The sequence below is a fragment of the Littorina saxatilis genome, linkage group LG13 (assembly GCF_037325665.1).
Source record: "Littorina saxatilis isolate snail1 linkage group LG13, US_GU_Lsax_2.0, whole genome shotgun sequence".
In the NCBI taxonomy this organism is placed as follows: Eukaryota; Metazoa; Mollusca; class Gastropoda; order Littorinimorpha; family Littorinidae; genus Littorina; species Littorina saxatilis.
In genome coordinates, this window is record NC_090257.1 from 26,495,098 (window position 1) to 26,512,597 (window position 17,500).

Sequence of the window (17,500 nt, forward strand, 5' to 3'; positions counted from 1 at the left end):
ATGACTTTGGTCATTAAAAATCTGAAAATTGTAAAAAAAAATTAAAAATTTTTTAAAACGATCCAAATTTACGTTCATCTTATTATCCATCATTTTCTGATTCCAAAAACATATAAATATGTTATATTTGGATTAAAAACAAGCTCTGAAAATTAAAAATATAAAAATTATTATTAAGATAAAATTTCCGAAATCGATTTAAAAACATTTTCATCTTATTCCTTGTGGGTTCCTGATTCCAAAAACATATAGATGTGATATGTTTGGATTAAAAACACGCTCAGAAAGGTAAAAAGAATAGAGATAAAGAAAAGCGTGCTATCCTTCTCAGCGCAACTACTACCTCGCTCTTCTTGTCAATTTCACTGCCTTTGCATCGAGCGGTGGACTGACGATGCTACGAGTATACGCTCTTGCTGTAAAAATGCAGGGAGTTCAGTTTCATTCTGTTAGTTCGAAAGCTTGACTAAATGTTGTAATTTTGCCTTGCGCGACTTGTGATTTTCTCTCCTTTCTCTTTGGGGGATCCTTCTCGCGGAATGTATTGACCAAGCTTCCAAAGTTGGTTTAACTTTTAAGCCTGTCCTGAACTGGGCGAAGTCGACTACTTGAAGTATGCTTCGCGAAGTTGGCCGCCCGGAGCTTTAGCACTGAGTTTTCGGTAAAAAAAAGGACTTCACGAAGTCGACTTCGGGCTCAAGTTAGGACCACCTTAAAGACATACGTCGAAGATCCGAAGCGATGTTTTGTTTTGTATTTTGCATTAAAAGTTAACTCAAGACACCTTCGTTCCTTTGTAACCCACCGAGTGCGCCACCCAGGATCTGTACAATCGTTGTTGTGTGGTAAAAGCGTCCTTCCATTTGGACACGTCATGAAAGTCTAAAGCCTTGCTCCTTTTGGGGGCAGAGTGGGCATTTTTCGCTGAAATGTTTTTGTAAGTGGCAACAGTGTCATTTTGCAAAGCAAATACATTAAAAACAATAGGGTTTTTTCCACAGGATGCAGTTCGGCTGGTACTTATTGTGTGTCCAAACGGTGAGATGTTCTCATACTGAACCTTTTTGTTCCACCCTATCTTTTTCCTCCTCACCTCCTTAGCCGCCTCCCCCTCCTTTCCCCCCTTTTCTCCTCCTCCTCCGTATCGTCTCCTCCTCGATCTCTTCCTTCTGTACTCCTCCATTTTTGCCTCCTCTTTTTCTTTTGTCCATTCTTTCCTCCTCTCCTCCTTCTATCCTCTTCTTTCTTCTCTTTTCATCATGCTCTCCCCCCCTCCCCCCCCCCCCCCCCGCGGGTTAGGGGGAAGAATTTACACGATGCTCCCCAGCATGTCGTTAGAGGCGACTAACGGATTCTGTTTCTCCTTTTACCCTTGTTCAGTGTTTCTTGTGTAGAATATAGTCACTGTTTGTAAAGATTATAGTAAAGCAGTATGTAAGAAATGTTAAGTCCTTTGTACTGGAAACTTGCATTCTCCCAGTAAGGTAATATATTGTACTACGTTGCAAGCCCCTGGAGCAATTTTTTGATTAGTGCTTTTGTGAACAAGAAACAATTAACACGTGGCTCTATCCCATCCCCCCCCCCCCCCCCCCCGTCGCGATATAACCCTTCGTGGTTGAAAACGACGTTAAACACCAAATAAAGAAAGAACAATCATGCTCTTGTCCTTCTCCGCCCTCCTCTTCATCTTCCTCTCCTAATCTCCTGTCACGATTCGCCTCCTCTCTTCATCTTCTTCTCCTAATCTCCTGTCACGATTCGCCTCCTCTCTTCATCTTCTTCTCCTAATCTCCTGTCACGATTCGCCTCCTCTCTTCATCTTCTTCTCCTAATCTCCTGTCACGATTCGCCTCCTCTCTTCATCTTCTTCTCCTAATCTCCTGTTACGATTCGCCTCCTCTCTTCATCTTCTTCTCCTAATCTCCTGTCACGATTCGCCTCCTCTCTTCATCTTCTTCTCTTAATCTCCTGTCACGATTTTCCTCCTCTCTTCATCTTCTTCTCCTCATCACCTGTCACGATTGGCCTCCTCTCTTCATCTTCTTCTCCTAATCTCCTGTCACGATTGGCCTCCTCTCTTCATCTTCTTCTCCTAATCTCCTGTCAGGATTCGCCTCCTCTCTTCATCTTCTTCTCCTAATCTCCTGTTACGATTCGCCTCCTCTCTTCATCTTCTTCTCCTAATCTTCTGTCACGATTCGCCTCCTCTCTTCATCTTCTTCTCCTAATCTCCTGTCACGATTCGCCTCCTCTCTTCATCTTCCTCTCCTAATCTCCTGCCACGATTCGCCTCCTCTCTTCATCTTCTCCTAATCTCCTGCCACGATTCGCCTCCTCTCTTCATCTTCTCCTAATCACCTGTCACGATTCGCCTCCTCTCTTCATCTTCTTCTCCTAATCACCTGCCACGATTCGCCTCCTCTCGTCATCTTCTTCTCCTAATCACCTGTCACGATTCGCCTCCTCTCTTCATCTTCCTCTCCTAATCTCCTGCCACGATTCGCCTCCTCTCTTCATCTTCTTCTCCTAATCACCTGTCACGATTCGCCTCCTCTCTTCATCTTCTTCTCCTAATCACCTGTCACAATTCGCCTCCTCTCTTCATCTTCTTCTCCTAATCACCTGTCACGATTCGCCTCCTCTCTTCATCTTCTTCTCCTAATCTTCTGTCACGATTCGCCTCCTCTCTTCATCTTCTTCTCCTAATCACCTGCCACGATTCGCCTCCTCTCGTCATCTTCTTCTCCTAATCACCTGTCACGATTCGCCTCCTCTCTTCATCTTCCTCTCCTAATCTCCCGCCACGATTCGCCTCCTCTCTTCATCTTCTTCTCCTAATCTCCTGCCACGATTCGCCTCCTCTCTTCATCTTCCTCTCCTAATCTCCTGCCACGATTCGCCTCCTCTCTTCATCTTCCTCTCCTAATCTCCTGCCACGATTCGCCTCCTCTCTTCATCTTCTTCTCCTAATCTCCTGCCACGATTCGCCTCCTCTCTTCATCTTCTTCTCCTAATCTCCTGCCACGATTCGCCTCCTCTCTTCATCTTCTCATGCTCTTTCCATTCTTCTCCTTCTCTCCTCTCTCTTATCTTTCTCTTCTTCTCTGCTCTTTCTCTCTTCCACGTCTCGTGCTCTTTTCAGTTTTCTTCTTCTTCTCTCTCTCTCCTTCTCTCCTCTCTCTTCCCCGTCTCACCTCTCTCTTCTTCTTCCTCTCTTCCTCTCCGCCTCTCCCTCTCATCTCTCTCTATTTCTCCTTCTCTGCTCCTCTTCTTCTCAGCTCTCTCTTCTCCTACTCGCCCTCTTCACAACCTCTTCTTCCACCGCCTCCTCCTCCCTTCCCTCCTTCCCTTCAGCTTCTCCTCCTTGCCTTCGCTCCTTTCTCTTTTCTTTCTCGTTTTCCTCTCCTCCTTCTCATCTCTCTCTTCTTCTTCTTCTCTCCCTCTCTTTCTCGTCTTCTCTTTGTCCTCTGCTTCATCCTCCTCTCTCTCTCCCCCCCCCCTTCTCCCGCTCCTGTTCTACTCATTTTCCTTTTCTCTCCTACCTCTGCTCCTCTCTTTATTTTCTTCCTCCTCCTCCTCATCCTCCTCCTTCTCCTCCTCCTCCTTCTTCTCCTCCTCATACCTTCTTCATTTATTTCTCCTCCTTTTCTGCTCCCGACTCTCCTCTCCCCCTCTCCTCTCATTTTCCGTCTTGCTCTCTTCCTCTGTCATGACATGATGCGTGTTCCCAATCGTCTCTCTGGCTTCAACGCCTAGCAAGCGAATATAAAAGATTCTTTGAGCTTGTCGTGATGAATCGAACCAGGACACGCAGCCAGGAGGTCTGGCCAGTCCTCACGCTACATAAACTCCCTCTCAGTAAGAGTTCTCAGGCAATGTTCGGCCTTTGTTATTAAAGGGGCTCTGCCCGCCAACAACGTGTATGAAATCACGAGAGTTTTGGAATAAGAATAGACGATTTTCAGAAATAACTTGGTCGGTTTATTTTGGGTTGTTAAAGAGTGAATACTCTTGCTTTTATTGAGGCAAACTAAGGAACAAAAAGTTTCGGTATTAGAACATCTCACCGTTTGGACACACAATAAGTACCAGCCGAACTGCATCCTGTGGCAAAAACAATTGTTTTTAATGTATTTGCTTTGGAAAATGACACAGGTGCCACTTACAAAAACATTTCAGCGAAAAATGCCCACTCTGCCCCCAAAAGGAGCAAGGCTTTACATTTTCATGATGTGTCCAAATGGAAGAACGCTTTTACCACACAAAAACGATTGTACAGAGCCGCGGTAGGCAGTAGACTAGTGACTGGCCTATAATGTCACGTGGGAAAGTTTGCCTCAATAAAAGCAAGAGTATTCACTCTTTAAAACCCATTTAAATCCAACAGAGTTATTTCGTCTATTCTGGTATCAGACAGCAGAAAATACAACAACGAACAACACCACGGCAGTGTTGTTCCCATACCCAGAGGACAACAGGTCAGTTGGACCTAGATTCAAAATACACATCGGTCAAAATGTCCTGGTTCAAAAAACATTGTTATGTCAGAAGACATCCTACTTTTTAAAACCATCGGACATTGGACCGACCTGGCGTCAGAACAATTGCTCATCCCGTCAAGTAATGTTACTGGAGTCATTCTTTGCATTGATCAAAATAATGGACTTCTATCAGATATTATGCAATAATGACGCTGGATGGTGAGTTTTGAATTCACAGCGCTAAAATGGGCTTGGTAAATGCGACTTTCAGTGCACGCTCTGTCGGGCGCGTTGCAAACTCGTAGCACATTCTTCACGTGCGCATCGTCCCTGGTGGCGCACAGTGTAGGCCATCGCTCTGACCTTAGCTGAGCCCTTGTCCACAGAGACCTGATGGCTTCTGCTTTTTCGTTATTAAAAATATGACTTTGCGGTACTGGGAAGGATGAAAAAGGGGAAAGCAAACACAGACAGACAGACAAACAGACATACTCAAAAATGCACTCGCGTGCGCGCACACGCACTCACGTGCCCGCACACACGCTCTCGCACACGCACACAGACACAGACACACACACACACACACACACACACGCGCGCGCGCGCGCGCGCGCGCCACACACACACAAACACACTAACACACTCACAGTGTCGGTGTCAGTGCAAAAACAAAACTCACCGTAGTGCTAAGCTGTAGCAGTGCCTGCCCTAAGCGAGTGAAACACAAAAACGTCAAAGCTTTTTGCCTAAGGCTCTACGTTGACAAAAGGATATTATCTGGCATCAGTTTTTTGGGACCATCGATTTCGAGTAGGATCAGTTTGCCTCTGCGTAATTCATATTGGCAGTCTAGCTGTGTCGACACCATTTATATTGGTAGTCCAGCTGTGTCGACACCATTCATATTGGTAGTTTAGCTGTGTCGACACCATTCATATTGGTAGTCCAGCTGTGCCGACACCATTCATATTGGTAGTCTAGCTGTGTCGACACCATTCATATTGGTAGTCCAGCTGTGTCGACACCATTCATATTGGTAGTCTAGCTGTGTCGACACCATTCATATTGGTAGTCTAGCTGTGTGGACACCATTCATATTGGTAGTCTGGCTGTGTCGACACCATTCATATTGGTAGTCCAGCTGTGTCGACACCATTCATATTTGTAGTCTAGCTGTGTCGACACCATTCATATTGGTAGTCTAGCTGTGTCGACACCATTCATATTGGTAGTCTGGCTGTGCCGACACCATTCATATTGGTAGTCCAGCTGTGTCGACACCATTCATATTTGTAGTCTAGCTGTGTCGACACCATTCATATTGGTAGTCTGGCTATGTCGACACCATTCATATTGGTAGTCTAGCTGTGTCGACACCATTCATATTGGTAGTCCAGCTGTGTCCATGTCCTTCCCGAAACAGATTACTTCTTGTCTCCTGTCTAAGCCGCTTCAGACAAGGCAGTCATTGTGTAGCCATTTTTAAAACTGATAAGCTTACAGTGCCCACCTTCATCCCCCCCTCCATCCCCTCTCCACTCTACCCCACCCTTCACCCTGGGCCCTTTCCTTTTAAGAATGCGAAACATGAGTCTGGGAACATTAGATCTTAAAAGGTGGGAGTATAAACAAAAAGATGATACAGTCACGGGCGCTAAAAACAGAATTCTGTGAAAGCAAAGGAATGGGGAAAATCTTAGACTGAAAGATTCTAACTTGAGGTGGAGGTGGAGGTGGAGGGCGGGGGGGCGTGGATAGGTAGACTAGTATTCTTTTACAAAGTAAGGAGACTGGCTTTTACTGGATGGCGCCGTTAATACGATCATCACAAGGTTGATGTTCGACTCATTTTTTACATGTGTATTCAAAATAGCTGCGACGATGACTGCACCCGAAGACGAAGAAGAAGAGATGGGAGAGGTGATGACGTCACGATGGAAGCACTACCAGGGTGTGTGTGACGTCACGCAGGGGTCTGGAGGGGTGCCCGGTCTGGTTCAAAATCCTCTCGTCTACCTCCCCGCAAATCTCAGTCTCTGTTGGGTACCTAAGGTTAGTGTTTGCTCTGTCTCGGGTACCGGTGATTTAAATTCAATTTTACTATGTTTCTGTTGTCATCTTAACCATATTTTGTGTGTGGTCTTCTTCTCTTTTGTCTGCGTTCGTTGCCTGCAGCTCAAATCGATTGCTTACATTCAGTCAATATAATGGCTTTTTAGTTTAAACAAAACTGTGTTCAATTTCTTTTTATTGTGACATAAACAATATATGGCATTTAGGATTCTCACTCAAGCATAGTGCTTATTTCAAAGCAATCCCAGTAATTTTTCTTCGATGATTGCAAAAAAAAAAGGGTGGTTCAACAGAGGAATATGCCCAAAATAGGACTCCGTCCCTTAACTACATGATTGACTTGACGGATAGAGGGTTAATATGGGGCAATGTTTTTTTAAAATTTTATTCTTTTACAGGTGGGATGTACGTTCTGGATGCGAATATTTTTCTACCTGCACAACGACACAGAGAGCCCCTGGAACCCCAAACCCATCAATTCCCCCTTCGACATTGATCGTCTCTTCGTGCACTTTGACGGAGGACAACGGACCAAGAACCTCCGCTTTGATGACGTACACGAGCATGACGTCATCTTCCTAACTCGCCGCGTCATGTTTGCCCGAGACCCTTGGAGCCGTCTGTGGAGTGGGTACGTTGGGGTGGGGGGAGTGAGAAGGGAAAGGGGAGGGAGGGAGAGAGAGAGAGAGAGAGAGAGAGAAGGGAGGAGAGAGAGAGAGAGAGGGGAGAGAGAGAGAGGGGAGAGAGAGAGAGAGAAGGGAGAGAGAGAGAGGGGAGAGAGAGAGAGAGGGGGGGGAGAGAGAGAAGAGAGAAGCGAAAGAGAGAGAGGTGGGAAAGAGAGAGAGAGAGGGGAGAGAGAGAGAAGGAGAGAGAAAGAGAGAGAGAGAAAGAGAGAGAGAGAGAGAAGGGAGAGGAGAGAGAGAAGGGAGAGGAGAGAGAGAGAGAGGAGAGAGAGAAAGAGAGTGAGAGAGGGGGAGAGGAGAGAGAGAGAGAGAGAAGGGAGGGGAGAGAGAGAGAGAAAGAGTGAGAGAGAGAAGGGATAGAAAGATAGAAAGAGACAGAGAGAAGGAAGAGAGAGAGAAAGAGAGAGAGAGAGAGAAGGAAGAGAGAGAGAAAGAGAGAGAGAGAAAGAGAGAGAGAGAGAAGGGAGATAGAGAGAAGGGAGAGAGAGAAAGAGAGAGAGAGAAAGAGAGAGAGAGAGAGAGAAGGGAGAGAGAGAGAGAAGGGAGAGAGAGAGAGAGGGGAGAGAGAGAAAGAGAGTGAGAGAGAGGAGAGAGAGAAAGAGAGTGAGAGAGGGGGAGAGGAGAGAGAGAGAGAGAGAGAGAATGGAGAGGAGAGATAGAGAGAGAGAGTGTGTGTGAGAGAGAGAGAGAGCGTGAGAGAGAGAGAGTGTGTGAGAGAGAGAAAGATAGAAGGGAGAGGAGAGTTGAGAGAGAGAGAGAGAGAGAGAGAGAGAGAAATAGACATATAAATAATCAGACAGAGTAGGGGGGCTGGGACAAAGGGAAGAGACTAACAACGATGATTTTGTTCATGAGAAGACCAGATCCAGAAAGCGAGGGGGCGGGGATTTGTCTTCGGAAACTACAATTGGGTTGACCAAAAATAGAGAAGAGACGAGAGAGAGAGAGAGAGAGAGAGAGAGAGAGAGAGAGAGAGAGAGGGAGAGAGAGAGAGAGAAACAGACAGACAGAGAGAGACAGACAGAGACAGAGACAGAGAGACAGAATGAGACAGAGAGAGAGAGAGAGAGAGCGAGGGAGAGAGAGAGAGACAGAGAGAGAGAGACATAGAGAGAGAGAGAGGGGGGGTCAGAAACAGAGACAAGGAGAGGGTAAAAACTGAGCACTGCAAGTTCTAAGTCACACACAAGCTATCCGAACATTATTTTGACATCATGACATATTCCAGACAGGACCTTCGGAGCCTTCGGGACGCAACCATTCTAAATGTCAGACGAAACTGATAGAGCTATTTCGAACCAGGCTCCTGTAACCTTTCACAATAAGAGGCATATTAGATGAACGAACGATTTGTTGTTGTTTTCGTTTCAAGATACAAGAAAGGTAAGTTGTTGGAACGTTTGTTATTGACAACACAATACGTTACATTCACAGATGTCAGTTTCGACCCAGCGGTCTTTTTACTTTTTTTCTAATGTGTACAAATTAAACCTACTTGACAGGGAAATAAGTGTGCGACTCGAGCGCTGTCGCTTTCATTGCGTTTTCTGCACTCGTTTTCTTGTTGTTGTTGTTGTTTTTTTGGTGTTTTTTTGACAAATGTAAAAAAAAGTTATAGGGTCGGCCCCTAAAAATAGGGTAGGTCGGGTTACCGTAACCACACCTTTTTTTTTTAGGCCTAATGTTTATGTTGTTTTTGTTTGCTTCAGGTATATAGACAAGTTTGTTCTTCCTGACTCTTGGCTGGACCACGGGAAGCGGATTCTGCGCAAGCGCGAAGAACTCATGTTGAACTCGACCTTGAAGAACGCCAGTCAGTCAACTATTGGCTTCTCCCTGCTCAAAGGGCAAAGAAATTGGACCAGGGATGAATCCCAGGTAAACTGTGACAACCGTGGATCTCTCTCTCTCTCTCTCTCTCTCTCTCTCTCTCTCTCTCTCTCTCTCTCTCTCTCTCTCTCTCGCTCTCTTTCTCTCTCTCTCTCTCTCTCTCGCTCTCTCTCCCTCTCTCGCTCTCTCTCTCGCTCTCGCTCTCTCTCTCTCTCTCTCTCTCTCTCTCTCTCTCTCTCTCTCTCTCTCTCTCTCTCTCTCTCTCTCTCTCTCTCTCTCTCTCTCTCTAACTCGTTTTGATTTACCACACTTAGTATTACGTCAAAGATATGCTGCACGTGCATTGTATATTCTGAACATATTTTTGTTGTACTTTTGCTACATGTTTGATTGCTACCATGGGGCTTTTACTTATAATTACCTGCATAGTATGCATTTGATTTTATGAATAACCACATATGTATGCTCTTCATGCCTCATCTACATCATCATCATCATCATCATCATCATCATCGTCATCTTTATCATCACGTGCTGAAGTTTTCCGACCTCCTTTTGTTGGCTAACTTTTTACACCCCCGGTATAGGGGTGTGTATAGGATTCGGTCGATGTGTTTGTTTGTTTGTTTGTGTGTTTGTGTGTTTGTGTTCGCATATAGATCTCAAGAATGAACGGACCGATCGTCACCAAACTTGGTGAACAGGTTCTATACATTCCTGAGACGGTCCTTACCAGTCAAACACACGGTTAGGGAGTTATTGGTGGATTAAGATTCTACAAGGACTTATAGAGGGACATATTAATGGTCAAAGGGAAATAACCTTCTCAGTTGGTGGCAGTGAGAATGGTAAGGACGGGGGTGTTTTTCCTACCTCGGAGTTGCTGGGTGGCTTAAAACTTCCTGACCAGAAAAAGCTGTCCGTTGTGTAGAGTGTGTTTTTATCTTTTCTACAGTTCAAGTGTAATGTGTGTTTTCTATTTTATCTGGTTTTAGTAGAAAGATAAAAACGTGCCTTCTCAGTTGGTGGCAGTGAGAATGGTAAGGACGGGGGTGTTTTTCCTACCTCGGGGGAATTTCTTGTTAATTTTTAATTTTTTTATTTTATCATTGTGTATCTGTGCGTCCCAAGGACAGATTGTAAGAAAAGGCGTAGCCTTAAATCTGAATCCTTGTTAAATAAAGTTCAATTCAATTCAATTCAATTCTCTCTCTTTCTTCCCTTTATGTATTTAGCTGCCCGCTCATTTAGTTAGTTACTTATTTGTTCTTGGGTCGAATATGTGACCAAAGGTGAACTATGCAGCATCCCACGAACAGCCCTCTACTGGAAAAGGAAAAGGGGAAAACCCGTAGAACATCTGGCGTCAAAATCATAGACTGAGTGAGAACTAGAAAAATATTAACCACATCTGGGGTTCCATCCAGAAGTCGGCCAAAGACAGACAGGAATATATGTCCTTCCCTGCTGCCCTATACATGCGAGAGGGCATAACGAGTAGTTATGCAGTAAGTAAGAAACTTATTCATTTACATTTCTTTATTTATTGAATCTGCTGCCCTCCATACCGGGCAGTAAGATTTATTGAATGCTATTAATCTTTTTTTTCCCCAGATGTGTTCCGATGACGTGAGCTTCGCGGAGTTCCTTCACTACGCCCTAGTGGTCAATCAGGATCCTCACTGGTCGCCTGTCCACCTCACGTGCAACCCCTGTCTGCTCCGCCCTCAGCTCGTGGGCAAGATGGACACTTTCTTCCAGGTAACCATACGTGTTTTGCTGAATTCTAGCGGGATAACGCATGAATGAGTGCTTTGCAAAAATTCAGCTGGGCACGAGAGACTCCCAGAAAGCAATGCAAGAGTATGCATATTTGTTATCGCTAGTCACGTAGCTGAATTATAGCGGGTTAACGCGTTAACGAGTGTTTTGCGAAAATTCAGCTGGGTACGATAGGTCAGAATTTCAGAATGCAACACAAGTGTGCATAATTATGTATTATTCCAGCCACGCAGCTGAATTATTGCGAGATTTGGCGTGAATAAGTGTTAGCACCAACACACACACACACACACACACATACACACACACACACACACACACACACACACACACACACACACACACACACACACACACACACACACACACACACACACAATCAGCAATGCTTCTCCGTCTGCCAGCTTTCATGTTCATGTTCTGGTCCTGTTTCGCGATTTCTTTGACTTCAAGTTTGATTCAAAATCCCCAACAGAAGCGTGGTACATTGTAGTAAGAAGTACTAAGAGTTGGTAGTTTATTTTTCAGGATGCCGCGTATGTTCTGCGCACTTCCGGTCTCGGTCACCTCCTACCCGAATCCTCCCGCAGGCAGTCCAGTCACGTGATGGACGAGGTGAAACTATTGGCTGATTATCACTTTCGCCTGTGGGATCGTCGACAAGCGTTGAAAGCTTGCCTGGACCGAGTGGGACTTGCCAGAAGACTGTGGCGAGCATTTCAGCTCAACGGGTACATTCCGAATTCTGAACCTTATCCTGAAAAACTTCTAACTGACCAGCTGAACGAATTCACGCTCTCTGAGGCGAGAGACATATTTACGAATCACGTGATTTCTGTGTCATCTGCTTCGTCGCTCAGTCGTCTAGAGTGGTTGGCCTTGAGACGAAGAACAATGATGGCGGCTTACAGAGAGGTTCCGATTGAATTGTTGAAGTTGGTGCAAGAAAGATTCAAACTGGACTTTGAACTTTTTCAATACAATCCAGCCCCGGGGGAGTTATTTGTGAAAAACGTTTAGATTTTAGGGAGGTGAATGTAGTAATAATTTGTAATATCAAGAACTGTTATGTTGGTTTGTGGTATCGGTGAAGATGATCACCAGTGATGGGGTAACATTTCGGAACAGTGTCACTGGAATAATTCTGCCGTGTGCTGACAAAACCGAGTAAGTCCATTTTTTTTCAAAAATGATATTTTTTGTTCATCAAAGCTTAGAAATTAAGGCGCACCTTATGTGTAAATTGTGACTTTGTGAAATAAATAGATAAGGAGATATAAAAAAGTAAGTCCACACCTTAAAAACTGTTTAAAGTACATCTGCAATGTGCTGACAAAACCGAGTAAGTCCATTTTTTCCCAAAAATGATATCTTTTTGTTCATCAAAACTAAGAAATCAAGAAGCAGCCTGTGTGTAAATTTTGACTTTGTAAAATAAATAGATAAGGAGATATAGAAAAGTAAGTCCACAACTTCAAACATTTCTCAAAAAAAATTACATGTCAATTTGCTGGTAAAACCAAGTAAGTCCATCCACCAATCACAAGAACCTTTATGACGCTATAACCAATCAGAATGCAATGTTTTTGCCAGTATGACGTCAAAGTCAATCCGAATATTCTTGCGGCATTTTACTTGTTAGTAGGGGTGCTAGTTTTGGTGCAAGCATGGCTGCTAAAGAAGAAGTGTTGACAAGATAAATGACAAAACAGTGAAAATAACGTTAACATTACGAATTTGCACAAGATGGAGAGAGAGAGAGAGAGAGAGAGAGAGAGAGAGAGAGAGAGAGAGAGAGAGAGAGAGGGAGAGAGAGAGAGAGAGAGAGAGAGAGAGAAAGGGAGAGAGAGAGACTAAACAGGGAGAGAGTGAGAGAGGGGAAAGAAATCAGGGTCGAGGGGGGGGGGGGGATGGAGGGAGAGAGAGAAATAAAGGGAAAGAGGAATTAGGGAAGGAGGAAGAGAGTAAGAGGGAGAGAGATAGCGAGAGAGGTTGGGAGGGATAGAAAGAGAGATGGAGGGAGGAAAAGAGAGAGATAGGGAGGGAGAGAGAGAGAGAGACAAGGATCGTCAGGAGAATTATAGATAGAGAAGAAAAATGTTTAAAATAAAACGTCATAAGGTGACGTCATTATGTCTCGCCTTATCGAAAGAAGTCATTTGTGTGTTCTAAACTTTAAATGACGTCATTTGTGAGTTCTAAACTTAAAATGACGTATTTTCTGTATGGGTCGTCTGACAAGAATTTTAAAACTATCATTATAGGAAAATTGGGAACCCCTTGGACTTACTTGGTTTTGTCAAAACATTCATGCACACTTAAAAAGTTGTTTTTGGTTGTGGACTTACTTGTTCATATCTGCTTATCTAAACACTCTAAAAAGTAGAAATTAGCACACAAGATGCGCATTGATTTTTTCTTTTTGATGGACAAAAAATATCATTTTGAAAAAAAAAAGACTTACCAAAGCGGAAGGTCGTGGGTTCGAATCCCGGCCGCACCTGACGGGTAATTAAGGTGAAGATTTTACCGATATCCCAGGTCAACTTACGTGCAGGCCTGCTGGTGCCTTATCACCCTTCGTGTGTACACGCAAGCACAAGACCAAGTGCGCACGGAAAAGATCGTGCAGTCCAAAGCAGAGTTCGGTGGGTTATAGAAACACGAAAATACCCAGCATGCTTTCACCGAAAACGGCGTATGGCTGCCTAAATGGTTTTGTAAAAACGGTCATCCACGTACAAATCCACTCGTGCAAAAGCACACGTGTACGTGGGAGTTTCAGCCCACGAACGCAAAAGAAGAAGAAGAAGCAGAACTAAAACGCCTTCACAAAAATTGCGTCCTCGCCGTTAAAACCCGTCAATCGGGACAGTGAATGTTTCCGTACCATGTCCACACGGCACCTGAATTGCTTGATATCAATTCAAACGTAACACATCTATAAATAGATTCAGGAAACATTGACACCTGCAATAAAATCACTTTCGTGCCTGTGCTAGCATTTTAATGTCCAGAAATATTTCGTAATAACAATTTCAAGAAACGATTTTTAAGACATCAAACCCGGGTAAATAGTGTTTGATTTGAATTTCAAATAATGTGATTTAAGGCTGTAACTATAGTAGTAACCGTACCACCCAAACTTACAACAACAAAACATTACCGGAACAAAAAAACATGCTGAGTAGCTTAAAAAATTGTACGTGAATAATATGTATTTTAGCAAATCACCGCAATCTGATATGCTCATCATTCTCCAAGGCACTCAAACTAACACTCACGTACACAGTCATACACAAGAACCAGCTTTTATTCTTGACTGGACATAGTCCTTAGATCAAGCCTGGTTTTAATCAGAACAAACACACAAACGCACACATTGTTACAGGTTCGCTTCGAAAGTATCTGTGAGAATCGTACCGAAATGAGCCAGAGCGTAGTTTAGAGATCAAATAAGCAAAGGGAAGTAAACGCTCTAATGTGCACACGACATGTGTAATAGAGTAAGCGAGAGTTATACGGAACGTTTCTCCTGGCACCTGAGAGAATAACGCATTGAAATGAACAAGCGACTTTCATCCTCAAAAAAAGCACTACTTTTTCTTCCAAATGTTTTGACAAAACCAAGTAAGTCCACTTGCTTAGATCTGTCAATTTTTTTAGATCTGATATAAGGGGAAAAAGTGACAAAACCAAGTAAGTCCACAAAATGCCCAACAAAACAAAAACCATCCATCAGATCATTATCAAACTCGGGTTGTAAACGTACAATAATGCTATTTATCTTATTATCTCTGTAGGTTGATCAAGATAATCGTCACTTTTGAGAAATGTAATAAAACAGAAAAAGTCGTTTATCTCAGAACTAGCTTCAGTGGACTTACTCGGTTTTGTCAGCACACGGCAGAATTATGTTGCAAGGTACAGAACAGCATATTTGTTTATTTGGTGTTTAACGTCGTTTTCAACCACGAAGGTTATATCGCGACGGGGAAAGGGGGGAGATGGGAGAGAGCCACTTGTCAATTGTTTCTTGTTCACAAAAGCTCCAAGGGCTTGCAACGTAGTACAATATATGACCTTACTGAGAGAATGCAAGTTTCCAGTACAAAGGACTTAACATTTCTTACATACTGCTTGACTAAAATCTTTACAAACATTGATTATATTCTATACAAGAAACACTTAACAAGGGTAAAAGGAGAAACAGAATCCGTTAGTCGCCTCTTACGACATGCTGGGGAGCATTGGGTAAATTCTTCCCCCTAACCCACGGGGGGTGAACAGCGATAGACGGAGAGAGTTGTGGTAGTGTGTTGAAAGTGATGCGAAGTCGTGGTGAAAAACAACATTTATTTTACTTTGCAATTTAATTCATTCCGCAAACTTTATTTGCATACTCAAGGTCTGTTGACGGACAGTGTTAATTTGGGACACTGATGGTATGTGTGTGTGTGTGTATGCAAATGTTCACGTGCTGTTGTGTGTTGTGTGTTGTGCAGAATGTGTGTGTTTGTGTGTGGGTGTGAATGTGTCGGTGTGTGTCTGTTGGTGTGTGTGTGTGTGTGTGTGTGTGTGTGTGTGTGTGTGTTGATGTGTGTGTTGGTGTTTTTGTAAATGGATGTGGATGTATGTTTGTCTCTCTGTGTGTGTGTGTGTGTGTGTGTGTGTGTGTGTGTGTGTGTGTGTGTGTGTGTGTGTGTGTGTGTGAAGAGAGCTATTATGTGTGTGACGAGGGAGCGAGAGAGAGAAAAAATAAAGACTTTTGCTACAATTGTGCAACTGTTTACGTAATAAACACACTACGTGCAATACTCTAAATAATGACTTTAAAACAGATTGGATGTTTGATGGATTGGTTGGTAGCTTGCTTGCCACATGGTGGTTTTGGTCCGTCAAATCAAGCGCTCGGGGATACCTCAAGACTTTGGAACACTGTACGCACTCTTTGGGAAACATCGATGTGGTCAAAGGAAGCGCTCGCGACTCACGCTTAAAGTTAACGTACAATGCGCACACACCTAATTTAGAAGTGAGAGCAGCGAGACAGTAACGAATGAATACAGCCACTGACCAAAGTAAAAGAGAGAGAGGCTACTCCCGCTGGATTAGAGTGGCCGCAAGTTGAACTCAATTCCACATAATCAAGTTAGACTATGACGGCTTACTAGTGCCAAAACCTCATAATTTTCCCTTGATAATTACCATTTTCACGTATTTATTACTAATTTTCTCTGGAAAATTACTAATTTTCCCGGAATAATTACTAACTTTCACCTGTTAATTACTCATTTTTAGTTTTGGCTCACTTCCTGGCGGACTGCTAGTGCCAAAACTAAAAATTAGTAATTTTCCCGTGAAAATGAGTAACTAACAGGTGAAAACAGTAACTGACAGCGTTAATTAGTAATTATCACGTGATAATGGGTAACCCCAGGTTTTGGCACTAGTAAGTCGTCATAGGGCTTACTAGTGCCAAAACCTCATAATTGTAATTATCAAGGGAAAATTAGTAATTTTCCCTTGATAATTACCATTTTCACGTGTTAATTACTAATTTTACCGGGAAAATTGCTAACTTTCACCTGTTAATTACTAATTTTTAGTTTTGGCTCACTTCCTGGCGGATTGCTAGTGCCAAAACTAAAAATTAGTCATTTTCCCGTGAAAATTACTAATTATCCCGTGAAAATGAGTAACTAACGAGTGAAAACAGAGACTCACAGCGTTAATTAGTAATTATCACGTGATAATGGGTAACCCCAGGTTTTGGCACTAGTAAGCCGTCATATTAGACTCTGTAAGTGTACTGCATGAGACAATTCTAATGTACACAGTCTCTGACTGCCTCTCACTGATATACTGCTCACCAAAAGAAACGCGGTGTGTGCGTTTGGAAAGGCCATTCGTGTCCCAAGAGTATGCAGCCAACAGACAGAGTTCTTGTGCGGGGATGCTCTCTCACTGAATGGTAAACCACAACTCCTACCCCCCCCCCCCCCCTCCCCTTTTTTTTGTATTCCGACATGCCTGCGAAATTGTCCAATGTGTTCAAACACCATTTTCAAACGAAATTCCAACCCCCACCAAGCCATTTCAGTTCGATACGCCAAAACTTCCATCTTTTTCATCTTTCACCATTCCAAGTCTGTTACAGGCTTCTCCTTACATTTCACCTTTACCTTTTTTAAACATACCTAACTACCCCCACCCCCCCCCCCCCCCCCACCCCCACCCCCCCGCCCTGTTACAATGCACTATTCTATCCTCACACCTCCTAGCTGTAGTTTCCTCTCCCCCTCCTCCTCCGACCTCTCCCTATTTGTTTTACCCTTAACATCTCCCCCCCTCCTCCTCTCCCCGCCCCCCTCCATCCTCTCTCCACCCTTTTCCATGCAAGTCCCTCACGCGCCACCTATAAAGGGACGCAACTACAATGTTGCTGGAGATTTTTTGCTGCACTACAATGTATTGCAGAGGCGAGCGGGGCGTTGTCAATTTTTGGCACTGTTCTCCACAGACTCATGAATTGTTGATGCTGTGCGTCCCTCTCGTTGTGGCAAAGCTACGCACCAGGCTGGTAACTGTTTCTCTGCGGAATACTGCAAGTGACAGGAAGATGAATTTTAGACAATTATTCATGTC

The 17,500-nt window shown here is 43.8% G+C and overlaps 1 protein-coding gene across 1 annotated transcript in view; it reads left to right on the forward strand.

Annotated features, from left to right (window-relative positions):
• The window catches only part of LOC138946065 (uncharacterized), a 17,911-nt gene extending 5,918 nt beyond the window's left edge, over positions 1 to 11,993 (forward strand). Inside the window, exons 2-6 of the mRNA XM_070317581.1 lie at positions 6,358 to 6,536; positions 6,956 to 7,188; positions 8,950 to 9,118; positions 10,685 to 10,831; positions 11,381 to 11,993. Coding sequence (XP_070173682.1) covers positions 6,358 to 6,536; positions 6,956 to 7,188; positions 8,950 to 9,118; positions 10,685 to 10,831; positions 11,381 to 11,872 — 1,220 coding nt within the window. The 3' untranslated portion in view covers positions 11,873 to 11,993. The remainder of the gene's footprint in view (positions 1 to 6,357; positions 6,537 to 6,955; positions 7,189 to 8,949; positions 9,119 to 10,684; positions 10,832 to 11,380) is intronic.
• The last annotated feature ends 5,507 nt before the right edge of the window (positions 11,994 to 17,500 follow it).